Source organism: Nelumbo lutea, chromosome 1, assembly GCF_056320005.1.
Source record: "Nelumbo lutea isolate HS-2025 chromosome 1, American lotus-T2T, whole genome shotgun sequence".
Lineage (NCBI taxonomy): Eukaryota > Viridiplantae > Streptophyta > Magnoliopsida > Proteales > Nelumbonaceae > Nelumbo > Nelumbo lutea.
Window position 1 is genome coordinate 151,596,953 of NC_142684.1, and position 15,631 is coordinate 151,612,583.

The 15,631-nt window shown below is 35.3% G+C and overlaps 2 protein-coding genes across 3 annotated transcripts; both read left to right on the plus strand.

Moving 5' to 3' along the window:
• The first annotated feature begins 1,533 nt into the window (after positions 1 to 1,533).
• Positions 1,534 to 5,414, plus strand: CPZ (Metallo-hydrolase/oxidoreductase superfamily protein). 2 transcript variants are annotated; one of them, XM_088954061.1, is made up of 8 exons: positions 1,534 to 2,180; positions 2,348 to 2,510; positions 2,587 to 2,657; positions 2,780 to 2,875; positions 3,006 to 3,119; positions 4,184 to 4,252; positions 4,689 to 4,763; positions 5,184 to 5,414. In XM_088954061.1, exons 1-8 carry the CDS (start codon positions 1,773 to 1,775, stop codon positions 5,271 to 5,273), a joined length of 1,086 nt encoding a protein of 361 aa, XP_088810187.1. In that variant the 5' UTR covers positions 1,534 to 1,772; the 3' UTR covers positions 5,274 to 5,414. The 2 variants fall into 2 exon arrangements, 1 of the variants encoding a protein (XP_088810187.1); XR_016102103.1 differs by having other exon boundaries at positions 1,540 to 2,180; positions 4,330 to 4,763.
• A 3,062-nt stretch (positions 5,415 to 8,476) lies between these two features.
• Positions 8,477 to 14,714, plus strand: LOC148878391 (fumarylacetoacetase-like). Its single transcript, XM_088954076.1, has 14 exons — positions 8,477 to 8,873; positions 9,444 to 9,522; positions 9,904 to 9,962; positions 10,040 to 10,164; positions 11,066 to 11,140; positions 11,562 to 11,637; positions 11,878 to 11,977; positions 12,065 to 12,124; positions 12,287 to 12,357; positions 12,462 to 12,524; positions 12,756 to 12,820; positions 13,281 to 13,377; positions 13,535 to 13,660; positions 14,391 to 14,714. Exons 1-14 carry the CDS (start codon positions 8,670 to 8,672, stop codon positions 14,451 to 14,453), a joined length of 1,263 nt encoding a protein of 420 aa, XP_088810202.1. The 5' UTR covers positions 8,477 to 8,669; the 3' UTR covers positions 14,454 to 14,714.
• Positions 14,715 to 15,631: the final 917 nt, after the last annotated feature.

Here is a 15,631-nt window from a genome sequence, read left to right on the forward strand (position 1 = left end):
ATGTATTATAAATATTGTTATTTCCAAGCTAATAAAGACAATTCGCCCAGTGCTTGCATAGCCAGCCCAGTTTAGTGCTTCTACACTGCGTCAACATTATAGAGGCCAATTTGCCTTTTTGGGTTTGACCAAGTACCAACTACACCTTGGCTACATCTTGAGGTGAGACGGGTTCGGCTACAAGTTCCCTGGAAACTAAGAATACGTCTTTGTACTTGATCCAATAACGAGTAGAAGCTACTCTTACAGGTGGTGGGGCAATTCAAACATGACCGAAAAACAATTGGGGAAGCACTCAAAGCAACGACAGTAACAATGAGAGGTATTCCGGTCGATAAGAATGACGTTGCTGCAATCCAAGCACTAGAATTGAGAGCCACAAGGGGATAATATATCATCAGGAGGTGTCGTCGTTGCTGCTCAATCAGTAACTACTGTCAATGCAAAGACTATGCGCCATGAGGAAAAGATTAAGCTAGGGTATGTTCTTATGGTAAGCAATTTCGCCATTAAATAGTAGATGAATGTAAGAGATGTGAATATTTGTTTTTTTACCATACGGGATGCAGCGATAAAGCCACCAAGAGACAGACTGCTTTTCCTGAAAATGGTAGAGCAAAGCTTGTCGGATTAACAGAAGTGAGAAAGAAAGGAGAGGAAGAGAGAGAAAGGGAGAAGAGGGTGACTGCTAGAACGAGAAAGGAGGAGCTGAGGCCACCCTTGCTCTGACCCTTTCTCTCTATAAGGGTTTACAAACCCTTGCTCTGACCAACGACGGTGGATCTGAGTATCTCTCAGATCTCAAATGTGAGACCTCTCAGATACTCGGTAGATTTGAGACGAGTTGTAAAAGGGGAAGGAGAGAGAGAGGCCCTCACTTAACCTTTAATTAGATTGAAGTGAAAATTGATAATTTTGACCTTATTCAATAAGGGATCCCCATTAATACCTACTGTGGGCCTAGTGCCACTTTGGTCTCTAAACTTTAAAATGTGACAACTCAGTATTCGAACTTTCAAAATGTATCAATTCAGTATCTATCAACCAACCGTTAAGTGACATTTGAAAATACACAAATACCATTTGAGTGTCATCTAATTTTCTTTATAAACCATTCACAATGGACATTCTGGTGACCCCAACTTTCTGGAACAGAAGAAACAAGGATTTGGGACCGTTCATTTTTTGTTAATATTTAGATGGTTGATAAAGAGAATTAAATGACACTTGAAGGGTATTTGTGTCTTTTCATATAGCACTTAATGGCAGGTTAATGGTAGATACTAGATTAACACGTTTTAAAAATTCAAATACTAAATTATTGCATTTTAAAATTTAGAGACCAAAATGCCACTAAACCCAAACTATAGGGTACTAAGCTGAAATTTTCCCTATCACTAATATAAAAGATTATGGACAGAAGTGGATTAAGTAAATAGTTGGAAATTATAGGGAGAATTTTAGTAAAACCCATAGGTTTTAATAAACCTATGGGTGTTTTAGTAAATGACCTTTAAAAAATAAAACACACCTGCCCGAGTGCTTATATTGCAAGGATTCCGTGGTTCTAACTTCTAACTCCATTGATAACAGTAACTCGGGAAGTCTGGAACTGTTCCTGTCTTTCAAAACCTCACCTTCTTCCGCGCACACAACCTCCTTACACGCCATACACTGTAAGTCTGTAACTGCAACTCTCTCTAATCTCTACTTCTCCGCGGTTCTGTTTTATTCGGTCTTTTTTGGTGTAAAACCTTATCTAGAAAAAGAAAATGCGGTTTTCTTTGAGCATTGCGACCTCAAACATGCCTTCGCTACTGCCACTGCACGAACCCGCATCGGAACCCTCCCGAAAATTCCCTTTCCCTTCGTTTCAAAGATTAGGCCAGAAAATTTCAGTAAGTGGTCATGGCCGGGGTTTGTGTGCCTTCAAAGGTTCTGGCTTCCTCTCTGCTATCGACAGAGCAATTGAAGAAGAGGAATACAGAAAGGCTAGAGCTGAGGTTAACCGCAGAGGCGTCGACCTTGAGGGGTACTTAATCGAGGGGATTTCTGTTGGAGGGCACGAGACGTGTATCGTAATTCCTAGATTAAACGCCGCTTTCGACATTGGAAGGTGCCCTTCCAGGGCTGTTCATCAGGATTTCCTCTTTATAACCCACGCTCATCTTGATCATATTGTAAGCTTTTTCACCCTTCTTCATGTAAATTCTTACAGATATGCATGTGCTAACTTTCATATATTCTTTGGATTTCGGATTAAACCAAGTTCCTAAATATCTCTTTATTCTGTTGTGGTTCAGTTCAAGTTGAAAATCTAATGGATTTTACATCAAATTCACTGCAGGGCGGGCTTCCAATGTATGTTGCTACTCGTGGCCTCTATAGCTTGAAGCCTCCCACAGTATTTGTGCCTCCATGTATAAAAGAGGACGTGGAGAAGCTATTTGACATTCACAGGGCCATGAGTCAAGTGGAGTTGAAACTCGATTTGGTGGCGTTGGATGTGGGTATGTGGTTCTTTTTATTGGTTTGTATTTCCTGTTTCTTTTCATTCTCAAGCTTCATTTTACAGTTCAACTTCAGGGGAAACATATGAATTACGGAACGATCTTGTTGTAAGACCATTTAGAACACACCATGTCATACCCAGCCAGGTAATTTCTTCAATTAGATTAAACTTTGGTTTGGAATTTATACCATATGGTTTTTACTATTTACCAAGTGTTTAAACCTGGGATTGCCCTGAATCCACTATGCAATTTGTTGGCCTGTTCAGGGATATGTCATATACTCAATTAGGAAGAAGCTGAAGAAGAAGTATGCTCATTTAAAAGGAAAACAAATTGAGAAGTTGAAAAACTCTGGTGTCGAGGTCTGTAATTTTACAAACTTTAGCACTGAACCAACCTATTTTGCTTTATATTGAAGGATAGAAAGGGATAATTTGTTAGGGTTTAATCATGTGGTTTTATGACTTATTTGACTTTGAACTTCCTTGTTAGATTACAGACACCATATTGTCTCCAGAGGTGGCATTTACGGGTGATACGACATCTGATTTTATGCTTGAACCACGAAATGCTGATGCCCTGAGAGCAAAAATTCTTATAACTGAGGTAGCAGCTTGGCAACTTTGTTATTTTTTCTTTTTCCTGCAAAACTATATATAATCTTCTTGGGCAAAGAGTGTTCAATTTGACAACCATAAATATACACCTGAAAAGACAAAACTAGCTAGAACATAAGCATTGCAATTGTGCAGTTCCATCCATGTAGGAACAAGAGGCACATTAATGTGGTTAATCAGTAAAAGAATTGGAAAAGGTCCAGAAGATCACAACAAGCTCCTATGGTGGCTCAAGCTAGTCTTACCTAAATATCAAGTTGCATTCTGTTTAATGCATTAGAATATTGATGGGGAATAGAAGATGCCTACCTCATCTATGCAATGTAACTTGGTGAAAGTATGGTTAATTCAGTATTAATATGTAAAACCACATGTGCAGCTATCAATTATGTTCTGGGCTGTACACCTTAAAAGCAGGTATTTATGGATACTGACTTTAGTAAAAAGTTACACCAAGAGTATATCCAAGTTTAATTTTAGTACTGTGGAGTATTGCTATACTTCTTGCAGTCAACCATAAGAAGGTAATTCATGTAATAGTCATATAATTGTTTTATGATATTAAGTTATAATCTTGCATATGTGCTATGTAAACAGCTTTCCATTGATAGACTATATGAACTTCCCACAGGACAGGGTATTGGGTGATCCCAAGTTTTTGTCAGATCAAAATTCTACATGCATTACTTACAGATTTGTAAACATTTCAGCATGAAACAGTGTTTCAGAAGCTGAACACAAGAAAGCTAAAAGTCCATTGAGCTTTACAGTTTATTTCACGTATTTAGATGGTTCTGCTTGGAATAAGATGGTGTTATGAAGGTTACAAAGTCCATGGAAACCAGTTGAGTAGAAGGAAATAGACCGTAAAATGAGCTGCTATCTATCTAAAGTCTAGGAATGCATCTAATATGTGACCAAGCCAGTGTCTTTGAGATGTCTGAATTCAAACTTGTTATTTCCCATTGATGAACTACTCAATACACTATTTTTTTTTTTTCAATTGGTGCTACTCAATCCACATTTTTTATGATGGTGCTTATCTTTTGACAGGCAACTTTCCTAGATGAAGAGATCAGCATTGAGCATGCACGACAGCATGGCCATACTCACTTGTTTGAGGTCCATGAAACATTGAATGAAAAGAACTTTAATTATCTTTTTTTATGCATATACTTGATTAGCCTGCCTTCATACAGGTGCATTTTATGGACCTATAAACTGGAGAGAAAACTTGTGGAAGACTGGAAGGTGGTGTCTTCTGGACTCCTCCAGCATGTGGCACACAGAAAAGTTGTTTGAGACCCCATGATTTAAGGGGTTATAAAAAGAATTGTCAACCCTGAGTTCTTAGTCACCATATCTACCTTATGGTTGGTCACTCAGTCTCAACCCCAAAATGTGTGCCGTGTGCATAATAGAAGGAAGAGCAGCTCAATGCCATTTTTTTTTCTGTTCAAGTTGGAGAACTTCTAATTGCAGAACCCATCTAACCGCAACTTTTTTCATCATGTTAGTTTTTCTGTTATTCTGAAACATGGGGTTGTTAATGATGTAGATTATTGAAAATGCTCAATGGATCCGGAACAAAGTAATTTTGCTCACTCACTTCTCTTCCCGGTACAAAATTGAGGTAATGAACCAAGTCCTCAATAACTATTGCCTTTTTCAGATGGAGAAATCTAGGTTTCCTTTCTTAGTTGTTGATATTATGCCAATGCATTGGCTGTGACATACCCTGTATAGTCAGTCATATGCAAAGGAATGGCCCACCATTTTGATGGATCCCATGTCCAATTGTCAACCTGATCAGATGTTCCCAAACTTTCGCAAATGTCTATTGGGCGTATTTGTTGCCCCCAATCTGTAACGAAAGTTTGGGTGGTTGCTTTCATTCGAGAGGATTGGTAATTGGAATCTCAGGAAGTGGGTCTTTTTGAATGGTGTAGCTCCTCCATGAAACCAACACTCTGTGCTTTTAGCATAGGACTGGACGAATTTTCCACCTTGCTCTTCCATCAAAAAATCTAACAGATGCCTTTGTCAATTATAGGACATTCGTGAAGCTGTGTCGAAACTGCAACCAAAGTTGTCTACTAAGGTGGTTGCTTTAGCAGAAGGCTTCAAATCGATGTATTCATAGTTGTATCCAGACCTCTTTCTTTTTTTTCTTTAATCAAATCTTTTAACTAGTGATGACCTTTATCAGATTTATACTACAACTACAACACTGTATTTTAATGGTTTGCGCATATAGTTAAATGTCTTACATACTTACATCATATATTAACTGCTTAAGAGAGGTGGGTTATCTATGCCATCAAATAAATAAATAAGCATGGTTTTCAAAACTGGACCGGACTGGAAAAACGGGAACCGGTCACCTAACCGGTTCTGTTTTTCCCCAAAATCATTGATTTTGGTCAACAAACTGTTGGACCGGTTGGTTAACTGTTCAAACCATTCGAATGGTTTTGACCGTTTTTCAAATTTTCAAATTTTTTTATTTTTTTGTCAGAACGGGCCAACCGTTTGGGTTAAACGGTCAGACTGTTCGAACCGGTAACTGGACCTTGACCGGTTTGGTCACCGGGTCGGTTTTAAAAACCATGTTAGGTTATCAATTATCGCCAAAGATAATTTGGTGTCATTGGGCGTTAAGCCATTAATGCTCTTTGCATCGGTTATTGGGATAATCCCTAAGGCTACGTTTGGTTGCAATGCAATTAAATTTGCACTATGGCAGTGCAAATAATTTGAGTGTAAATTTTGACCTATTTTTGTTTCAAATTTTAGCTTATTTTGTTTGATTGCATTAAAAATGAAGTCAATTAAGACATGAAGCAGAATAAAAAAAAACCCAAAACAAGAATTTGCATTTTTTTTTTAATTTGCACACTCATGCATTTGTACTAGTGCAAATAAAATTGCACTGCAACCAAACAGCCTAATGGAATTGGAATACAACATGAAGATTGTGTTTCAGGCACGGGTAACCATTCAATCGTTTGGAGAAAGTGTTAATACTTAGGCCTTGCTCATTTAGAAAGAGGTCATTTACCCGGGTAAGTGCTTCCTAGGAAACATTTACCTAGGTAAGTGTATTTACCCTTTTTTTTTTTGTTAAATTTATCTGAGTAAATGTGACTTTTCAACTTCCTTATGTTATTTTGCCTCACCCACTTTCCTAGGCAAGTGGTTAATTTTCCTGTCTTGTCATTTTTACCCTTGGGTCCAAGTCCATGCTTTTTGAATTATATTTTTTTAATGGGCATTTTTGATATATTATATTTTGAGCATTTATTCCTCACTTTAACTTTCCAAGTGGGAGAAGGGTAACACTTTCCCAAGTAAGTGATACCCAAGGGAAAGGCATTTTACTATGGGTCCCACCTAAATCTTGAAAAAGAACATGGGAGAGTTGGTCGATGGGAATCAAAATCCCATTGGATGATTTTTCCCCATTCCAAAATCCACGAAACTAAATCCCATTGGATGTGCCTCTACGACACGACCCCCAAAATATCCCAACAGAGGGAAGACCGGCCCGAGACGGCTCGCACTATTTGTCGGTTGCACTTGGGTCGTGCCGTGTGGGCCCAACATTTGTTACGACATGGTGCTAGTCATAATTATAATAATAATAATAATAATAATAATAATATTATTATTATTATTATTATTATTCATTTTGTAATTATTAATATATTATTAATCTATTAATAATACTGATTATTATTAAAAAATTTTAATTACTTAAAATTATTTGTTGACATTACCTTTTTTAATTCGGATGGATAATTAATTATTAATTTTAATTTCTTAAAGTTATTAGTTATTGAATAATTTTAATTACTCTTTAGTTAACGACCTTATTTTTGAATAATTGGTTTTTTATGTTCAATATTTTTTTTTGCAAAATCCAAATAATTTTTCATGTGCAATGCTAACCCTTTTATTTTTCTCTTATTCAGTTTTCCGGAAGATAAGAAAATAAATTAATGATATTCACGTATTTTTATCAAATTATGTATTTATCAAGTTGTCATTGATGATGACGATGATGATGAGTCAACTTTTTGAAAGAGATGGGTACTAATAATAACTAATGACTTCTAATTAATTAATTCCAGGTATTAATTACTAATAATAATAACTCATTGATAATATTTCTTATAATAATTACTGCTAATACTTAACTACTGATAATATTGCTCATTATTAATTCAAAATAATAATTAATTAATGATTTTCATAATGGTAATTAATAATTCAAAATTAATCATTTATATTTATATTAAATCATATTAATTATTTTGAAAATAAATATATAATGTTAATTATTTACATTAGAATTATTACCAGAAATTATAATTCACACAGTTACATGAAATAATTAATTATATTATTATTATCAATAATTATAATTAATTATTACTAATAATAATGATTTCTGATAAAAATTAATTACTGATTATAATTACTTACTGATAATTAATTCCTTATTTATAATAATGATAATTATTACTTCGGAATGTTAATTAATAAGTATTTTAGTAATGTTAATTATTAATTGGGATATAATCATTTTATATTTATATTAATTATTTTATACATATACAATTAGTGTTTATTATTTACATTATTATTATTATTATTATAAGTAATTATAATTAATGCTATTATTATAATTAATACTATTATTATAAAAGCAATTATTATTTCATTAATTAACCAAAGAAATTAATTATAACAAATTATTTACTTAATATATACAGATTAAGTACATACATAATAAGAGTATATTATTACTTAATTTAGTTTGAAGTTTACAATTATTGTCAATACTCATTAATAGTTAGAATTATGATCGTTATTAATAAAGAAAATATTTTATTAATTGTAAACTTGATTTAACTTTTAAGTAAGCAGCCTAATTTAACATTTAAAAAGAAATAACTCAAAATAAATTTATTAGATAAATAGTAAATACCAAATAAAGTGGGTTATTATTTACTAATAAAATCTCGTTTAATATCTTAAATCAAATTAAAAAAACTTACATTAGTAGTGAGTTTCAAATAAAATAGGTCAGAATACAAGAGTCCAAGATCCATATTACTTTTTTTTTTAATTTAATTTTTGATAATTGATTAATAAACTCCAAACTAATTATACGCGCATTTAGTTAGTCCGTATTTAATACGTGTCATTCACTAATCGTACTATTACTATTTGGTATCATTTAGCCACGTGGGAAAAAGCACAAGCTGGTCATGGTCATCGTCTAACGTTGGAAGAGTAGATGACAACTAACCATGCGTTTACCTCTAACTACCTCAATACCTCATGCAAGTTGCCACATTTGAGACTAACCCTTTTTCAAATTCCGGGTCACCAGGCTCTTTGTCTCTTCCTGACGAATGTCTACTACAAATTCGGCTCTGCCCCGATAAAACTCCATAGTCGACACTCAAACCTCGTGGCTTAATCCAATTCCAAGCTGCTTCAGAACTGATAACTTCGACTTCAACAAGTAATGGCGCTTAAATCATTCATTGACGTTCATCCTGACTCGCATTTCCCAATCCAAAATCTTCCCTACGGCGTTTTCAAGCCCCACCATCGCGGAGAAGCTCGTCCCGCCGTCGCCATCGGTGACTTCGTGTTCGATCTTTCCGCCATCGCTAATGCTGGTCTTTTCGACGGACCGATCCTCAAGAACTCCGATTGCTTCCTTCAGGTTCGTCTAACTTTAGGGCCCGTTGATTCGAGGCAATAGAGGTCTGGAATCGAAATAGGAATGGGCCTTCCGTTCTTGGTGGAATGACATTCCGGGAATGTAATCCCATTCCAATTCCCATTCTGATTCCTGGCCGCCTGTCTGAACCAATCAGACTATGGAATAGACTATTATAATTCCAATTGTAAGAGATTTTAATTCAGATTCCGACTGTAAACCAAACGGACCCTTAGTTTCCTTCGCTTATTCCGGTTGCAAGCTTTTTTTTTTTTTTTTAATTTACATTTAGTGGAGTTATGCGGTGGTTAGCAGCACAGAATTAGTGATTCTCTTAAGTCTCTAACAACCATGCAGATTTTCTAGTTCGATAATGGTCTGGGTATACAAATGAAGTGTCTTCCTCCACTGTAGCTTTCTCTTTACTACTGTTCTCTGATACTACTGATCACTTCTTTTGCGTCTCTGTTCATAAAAAAAAATTGTACTATGTACCGTTCTTTTTTTGGTCAAAATTTCGAATTTTTTCAGATGTGATTTAGAATATTAACGCGCATTATGCCATGCGACCAGCCTTCTCTAAACAAGTTCGTGGGGATGGGACGACCTGCGTGGAAGGAGGCTCGCGCGACAATCCAAAGGCTATTGTCCTGTACGTTTTATCTTTCTATTTGTTAAATAGAAATGCAAAGGCTATGGGTCTCCCCTTTATTTGCATCCAAAGCTCAAGTTATCCCCCCCCCCCCCCCCCCTCCACACACACACAGAGGCTATTGTCCTCTTTTTTCTCTGATTCAATGATTTGCACCCCAATTAGGAATTTCCCATTGTTTAAGACTATCTGTAAAGCTACAACTTTTACCTGATACCCAAATATTAAACTGAAATTTTGTCACGATCCACATGAAACTGACAATGGAACGTTGGAGTTTGTCACGGGCAACTAAAGGGAAATACCTGGATTGTTCAAAGATTCTTGTGTAGAAACTCATACTGTAACAGTTAATTTATTAGCAAGTATTCTCCAATGCAGCTGATGAGCCAACATTACGTGACAATGGCAGTTTAAGGGAGAAAGCGCTTTTTCCAATGGTTTGCTAACTCCAATCCTCTGAATCTACCATTTAATTTTGTAAGCTATTCATGTTTTGTTGTACTATGATGAACAGAACAAGGTGGAAATGCTTCTGCCTACTGTCATAGGAGATTATACAGACTTCTTTTGCTCCATGCATCATGCGAAGAATTGTGGAACCATTTTTCTTGGACCAAAGAATCCAATTCCACTGAACTGGTAATCTCTGCTTTTGAAGCTTATATGAGAAATATGAATGATTCGTTCTCTCAAATAATTAATGGGGATGATTTGCGTGGTGTGATTATATCATGTTGTGCAATTGTCATAAGGTTGCTTACTCAATCATCCGCCCCAAATTTTCTTTTTCCGTTTTCCTTATTTTCTCCGTGGAACAGACAGGGGAGATGGGATGATGAATGGTCCATTGGCAGTGATGAATATACAAATGGTTGCTACACAAGGATGCAGAAGTATAGCTGAAAATAGGGGTGCAACTCGGGTTGGCCTAAGCATTTTACACTGCATTGGGCTCAGGTCTTCGGGCCAGGCCCATTCAAATTTTGTCAAAGCCTAACTAACCCAAGCCTGCCCAAGTTGCACCCCTAGCTGAAAAAGTTATACAAGTGCATTATAATTTAGCTGTTCAATCATTTATACCTAATGGTATTGGGGAGTGCTTGTTTCTTTTACAGTTTTATTTTGATTTCCTGATCACGAGTCATTGAATTATTTTGAAATGTATCATTTTCAAAAAAAAAAAATGAAATGTATCATAATTGGAATGGTAAAGAAGTATGTAGTTTATGCAGTTAGTATTGATAAGACCGACCAAGGGTAGTAATTTTTTTTTACATAATGTTCTATAGCACCTTCAATTGTGACAAGTAGTTTCCTGGATACATCAGCATTCGCCAATGATGTAGGGTGCATAAAGCTCTGTCGAAATTGTTAAGATGGAAAATAAAAACAAGAAATTGATTGTTTTACTTCCATATAGATCTGAATTTTGCAGCTATTCCATGTCTTGTTCACTACTCTTTTTTACCATTGAACTTCTATTCATCATATCTGAATCTAATTTTCCTATTAGTTGATAATCTTAGTCTATGCTTTTCAGTTTCCATCTCCCCATTGCATATCATGGACGTGCATCATCAATTGTTATCTCAGAAACTGATATTATCAGACCAAGGTATGAAAGTTTTCTTTAGATATTTCACTACTTAGGAGTTGGCCTTGAATTTCTAATCTTTCAAGCATCGGGTCACACTGAAAGACCGTTTACTAAATAAAACAAACTATAATAGCTTCCCAATCATATCAATTATCTGATTAGTTTAGGACCATTTTGATAATCGATAGAGTTAATATGCATGGTATAACTAAGAAATTCTCAGCTTCCTACTTTGCATAGCCATTTACTTTCAAGGTAGAGATTGAAATCCCAAGTTTTCTAACAAGTTAGGAACCTTTTTTGGACCTGGTTATCTGGTAGTTTCATACCGTTAATCATCCATCATATTAAAATATGTGGTTTGTTGAACTAATTTCTGTATATTTTAGTTGCTCATCTTAGAGTTTTTCATATCATATTATTCTTTATCTTTTGTCAGAGGTCAAGGTCATCCTATTGGCAATTCTCCACCATATTTTGGACCTTCACAGAAGCTGGATTTTGAGCTAGAAATGGTTAGATTTTTATTTGGTGAAAGATATTCTTGCTTGATTTCTTTTTTATATGTGAATACAAATACATAGCTGTATAAGAGCGGCAGAACCTCAGTTAATTCCAGTTCTTTCATGGTTCAATTAAAGACTCATTTTATGCTGTCAATGCCACCATCTAGAAATTCAATTGATTAGAGAGGCATTTCCTACTTTTTCTTTCTTTTTTTTTTTTTTTAATTTTCATTCTTATCTTGGTTACAGGCTGTTGTTGTTGGTCCAGGAAACCAATTGGGAAAACCTGTGGATGTTAATGAGGCAGCAGATCATATCTTTGGTCTTGTACTGATGAATGACTGGAGTGGTAATTACTATTTTTGTTATTACAGATGGAAATTACTTGTTATGCTTAATTATGAATAATTTACTGGTTATTTGTTGGTTTTGGCAGCTAGGGATATCCAGGCATGGGAATACGTGCCACTTGGTCCTTTTCTAGGGAAGAGTTTTGGTGAGAATCTAATTTCAACTTTTTGTTTGAGTTCCATTACATTCTATAGAAAGCTAGGATATGTCAGGGTTAGGGCCTACGCTCTTGCATTACTTAGTTACTTTTGTGTTTTCTATCTTTGATTTTGAGGGCTGAAAACCTATCCATCTCGGATGCTTGCAGGTACAACAATATCTCCTTGGATTGTGACTCTAGATGCTCTGGAACCTTTCGCCTGTGATGCACCCAAACAAGTAATTCATCACTTAGTTATTTCAGTACCCAAAACCATTAAAATTATAGCCTTATATTCTTCCATTGGATTCCTTCTATTTAAGTAAACTGCTATAAATTGCAGGAACCCCATCCATTGCCATACTTGGCTGAAAAGAAATCCAAGAACTATGACATTTCTCTAGAGGTAGTGTATAGCTGCTTCTGTGTATTCTTATACTTGATTACTCATCCTTTCCCTCTGTCATTAATCAAGATTTTAGGCTTATTTTCTTGCAATTTTAGTAATCAGTATGATAGACCTTATTAGGTTCAGGCCCGTCTGGACTATCCAATAAAAATATTTTCACATTTCTAATATAATGCTCTAGCTTTTACCTTAATGAACTGTGATGGTTATATTGCTTTGTGCTGACAGGTTTGGATAAAGCCTGCTGGACAGGAGCATTCATCAATTGTAACCAAGAGTAACTTCAAACACCTGTAAGGAGTTTGAGATTAAACATACTCTAGCTTTATCTGAACTTTAATTTTACATTGCTTTATTACATATGACTATATCAGTTGGACATGGACCAACCACCCATTTGATTAGAAATCATTAGTGATGCATTTAGGTTGGTATAGGTGTACTCTATGCTGATGTTGGCCATATAAGCTCCTTATACTCGGTATTTTTATCTGTCATCACCTTACTGTCCATATAGGAAAGAGATATCTAATGGGCCTTGCTCAACCATCCATATAAGTTTATTTATTCTTAAAGTACTGAAAGAAAATTATACTGTTGAACTGCATTCTTTCATATATTCTGCTAATTGGTCAATCATATTCCTACAAGAAGTACAACATCTAATTTCATAGTTCATGTATTATTTTGATTTAAACTGTGCTAGAGTCATATCAAGCACAACATCTCTAACTCTTCTATCTTGTGAATTAGATATTGGACAGTGACTCAACAACTTGCACATCACACAATCAATGGTTGCAACCTCAGGCCTGGGGATATTCTTGGAACAGGAACCATAAGTGGACCTGTATGGATTTACATTTATTATGTAAAATGGAATATTAGGGAGCATAGTAGATGTAGTTCAATTCTGTATAATTGTATCTTATCATACTTCTTTACCCTGTGGAACGTTTTCCTTATGCTGTTTGATTGTTCTATGCAACCATTTAATTTTCTTACAGGAACCAGAATCCCTCGGATGTCTGCTAGAGTTAACATGGAATGGGCAAAAGCCACTTTCTCTAAATGGTTTAACTCGCAAGTTTTTAGAAGATGGTGATGAAGTCATTCTTACCGGCTATTGCAAGGTTCTTCCTAACATTTATCTTTTTCTGTTTTTCTTGGAATTTGATGTGATTATATTCTTCGTGAATCATGGAAACATGCACAATGAATTAGCTTCCTCTCAGCATTGCATGCATTCTTGACCATTTAAGTTGTGAGACTTCCAACCACAGCCTCATCTGCCAAATCCTTCTCCTTCATTTCTTTTTGTGCATAGAAAAGTAAACTCTAAATTTGAATTTACCCCCCCACCCCAAAAAAAGAAAAGAAAAAAGAAAAAGGGTCTATATTTGATCATGCAAGGGGTAGAAACAAAAAGGCCATTACCCAATGTTGGTCCCAGGCTCCCAGCTATATGAGGGGTCTTGGAAGAGGTAGACTAGATATGGTCCTAACCTTTGGCATTTTTTTTCCATGGCCTTTTTTGAAGCTTGAATTCTGATTTAGCAGTAGTGCATGTTTAACTGGCAGACAATGTAGCTATTTTGGGTTATCAATTGAAAGAACTCCTCTCTTCTTTTTTTTCTTCTTCTGTTTCTTTCTCTGTTAACATCTGGAGTGTTTAATCTAGCAAAACCACCCTTATTCCATGAACTGGTGATCCACACATCCCCATACTTATGCAACACATTTATGGAATCTTCATATCTCTAGTATCTTATATGGTTAAATGGAATATAAATATCTTAAAGTAATGCATTAACATTTTTTTCCTTCTTGATGTGTAACTCTTGGAAATTGAATCAAATGCAGGGGAATGGCTACAACGTAGGATTTGGGACCTGCTCGGGCAAAATTGTTCCGACTTCTCTTTGAGCAAATTTCTATTGCTGTTTTATTCTGGAAATGCAAATTTGTCCTGCAAGCATTTTAGATTGTGAGTTAAATATGTGGGTTGAAACCATCACAAGCAGGAAGCTACTATTTGTAAAAGGCTTGCCTATTGTTGTTGTTTGCAGTTAGATCTCCTGTGGTTTCCTGTTCTTCATTTTGATTCCTCCACCATTAGTACTTCTACTCTCATACATACTTCTGCCAGGAATATGATAATGGATTTCCAGGAAACTTTTAATTTTCCTTTTGCTGGAGTGCGCCTTTCCCCTTTCGGCCTTCTCCCAAGTAAAAAACATACATGTACTGAAATTGGCTAAGGCTGCATTTGTTTTCGGTGTAAACTTGATCGATGTAGAACTCAATCGATGGAGTTCAATGCCATGAGTTTAATATTTTAGTGAACCGTTGGAACCTTTTCAAATGTGATGCTTACCACTACCATATCAGTTAGATGACCATCAGCATGCAGGCCACAAAAGCTTGTTCCCATTCAAACTTCCAAACGCCAATAGAAATGAGTTTCGTTTTACGTAGGGGTGCCCAACCTAACTGTGGGCCTATTTTCCAAACTGAACTGATACAACCAATTTTTAAAAAACCGTGAATCAAAATCAAACCAAAACCAATGGTTAACTGATTGATCGGTTTGGTTTTTGATTGGTCGTTCTTTGGTTTTTTTATATTTATAATATATACTATAAATAAATATATCTATATATAATGCATATCTATTTATTTATTTATTTATGATATATAAATAATATAAAATATAAATTATATATATATAATACATAATTCATATTAATTAACCAAAACCAAGCCAATACCTTCAAATTTTTTAACATACTGAGTTGAAACCAAACCTATTGGTTCAGTTAACTGGAATTTTTTGTTCAAATTTGTCGGTTCAGTTAAACTTTTTGGTTTTTAATGAACACCCCTAATTTTACTAACAAACACAGCCTTAAGAAAGTAGCCAATGAGTTTGTACCTACAATGCATAGTTTCACCTTCAACACCAGGTTCCAAGTGATAGCCACATCTACATGGTGAATCACACAACTAGTTGTCATTTAACCACCTCTTGAAGAAGTTTTCTTTGTTAAGATACAAAAGTTTTTGTTATTATTACTACTGGAATGGCCCATGTGATGCATGGG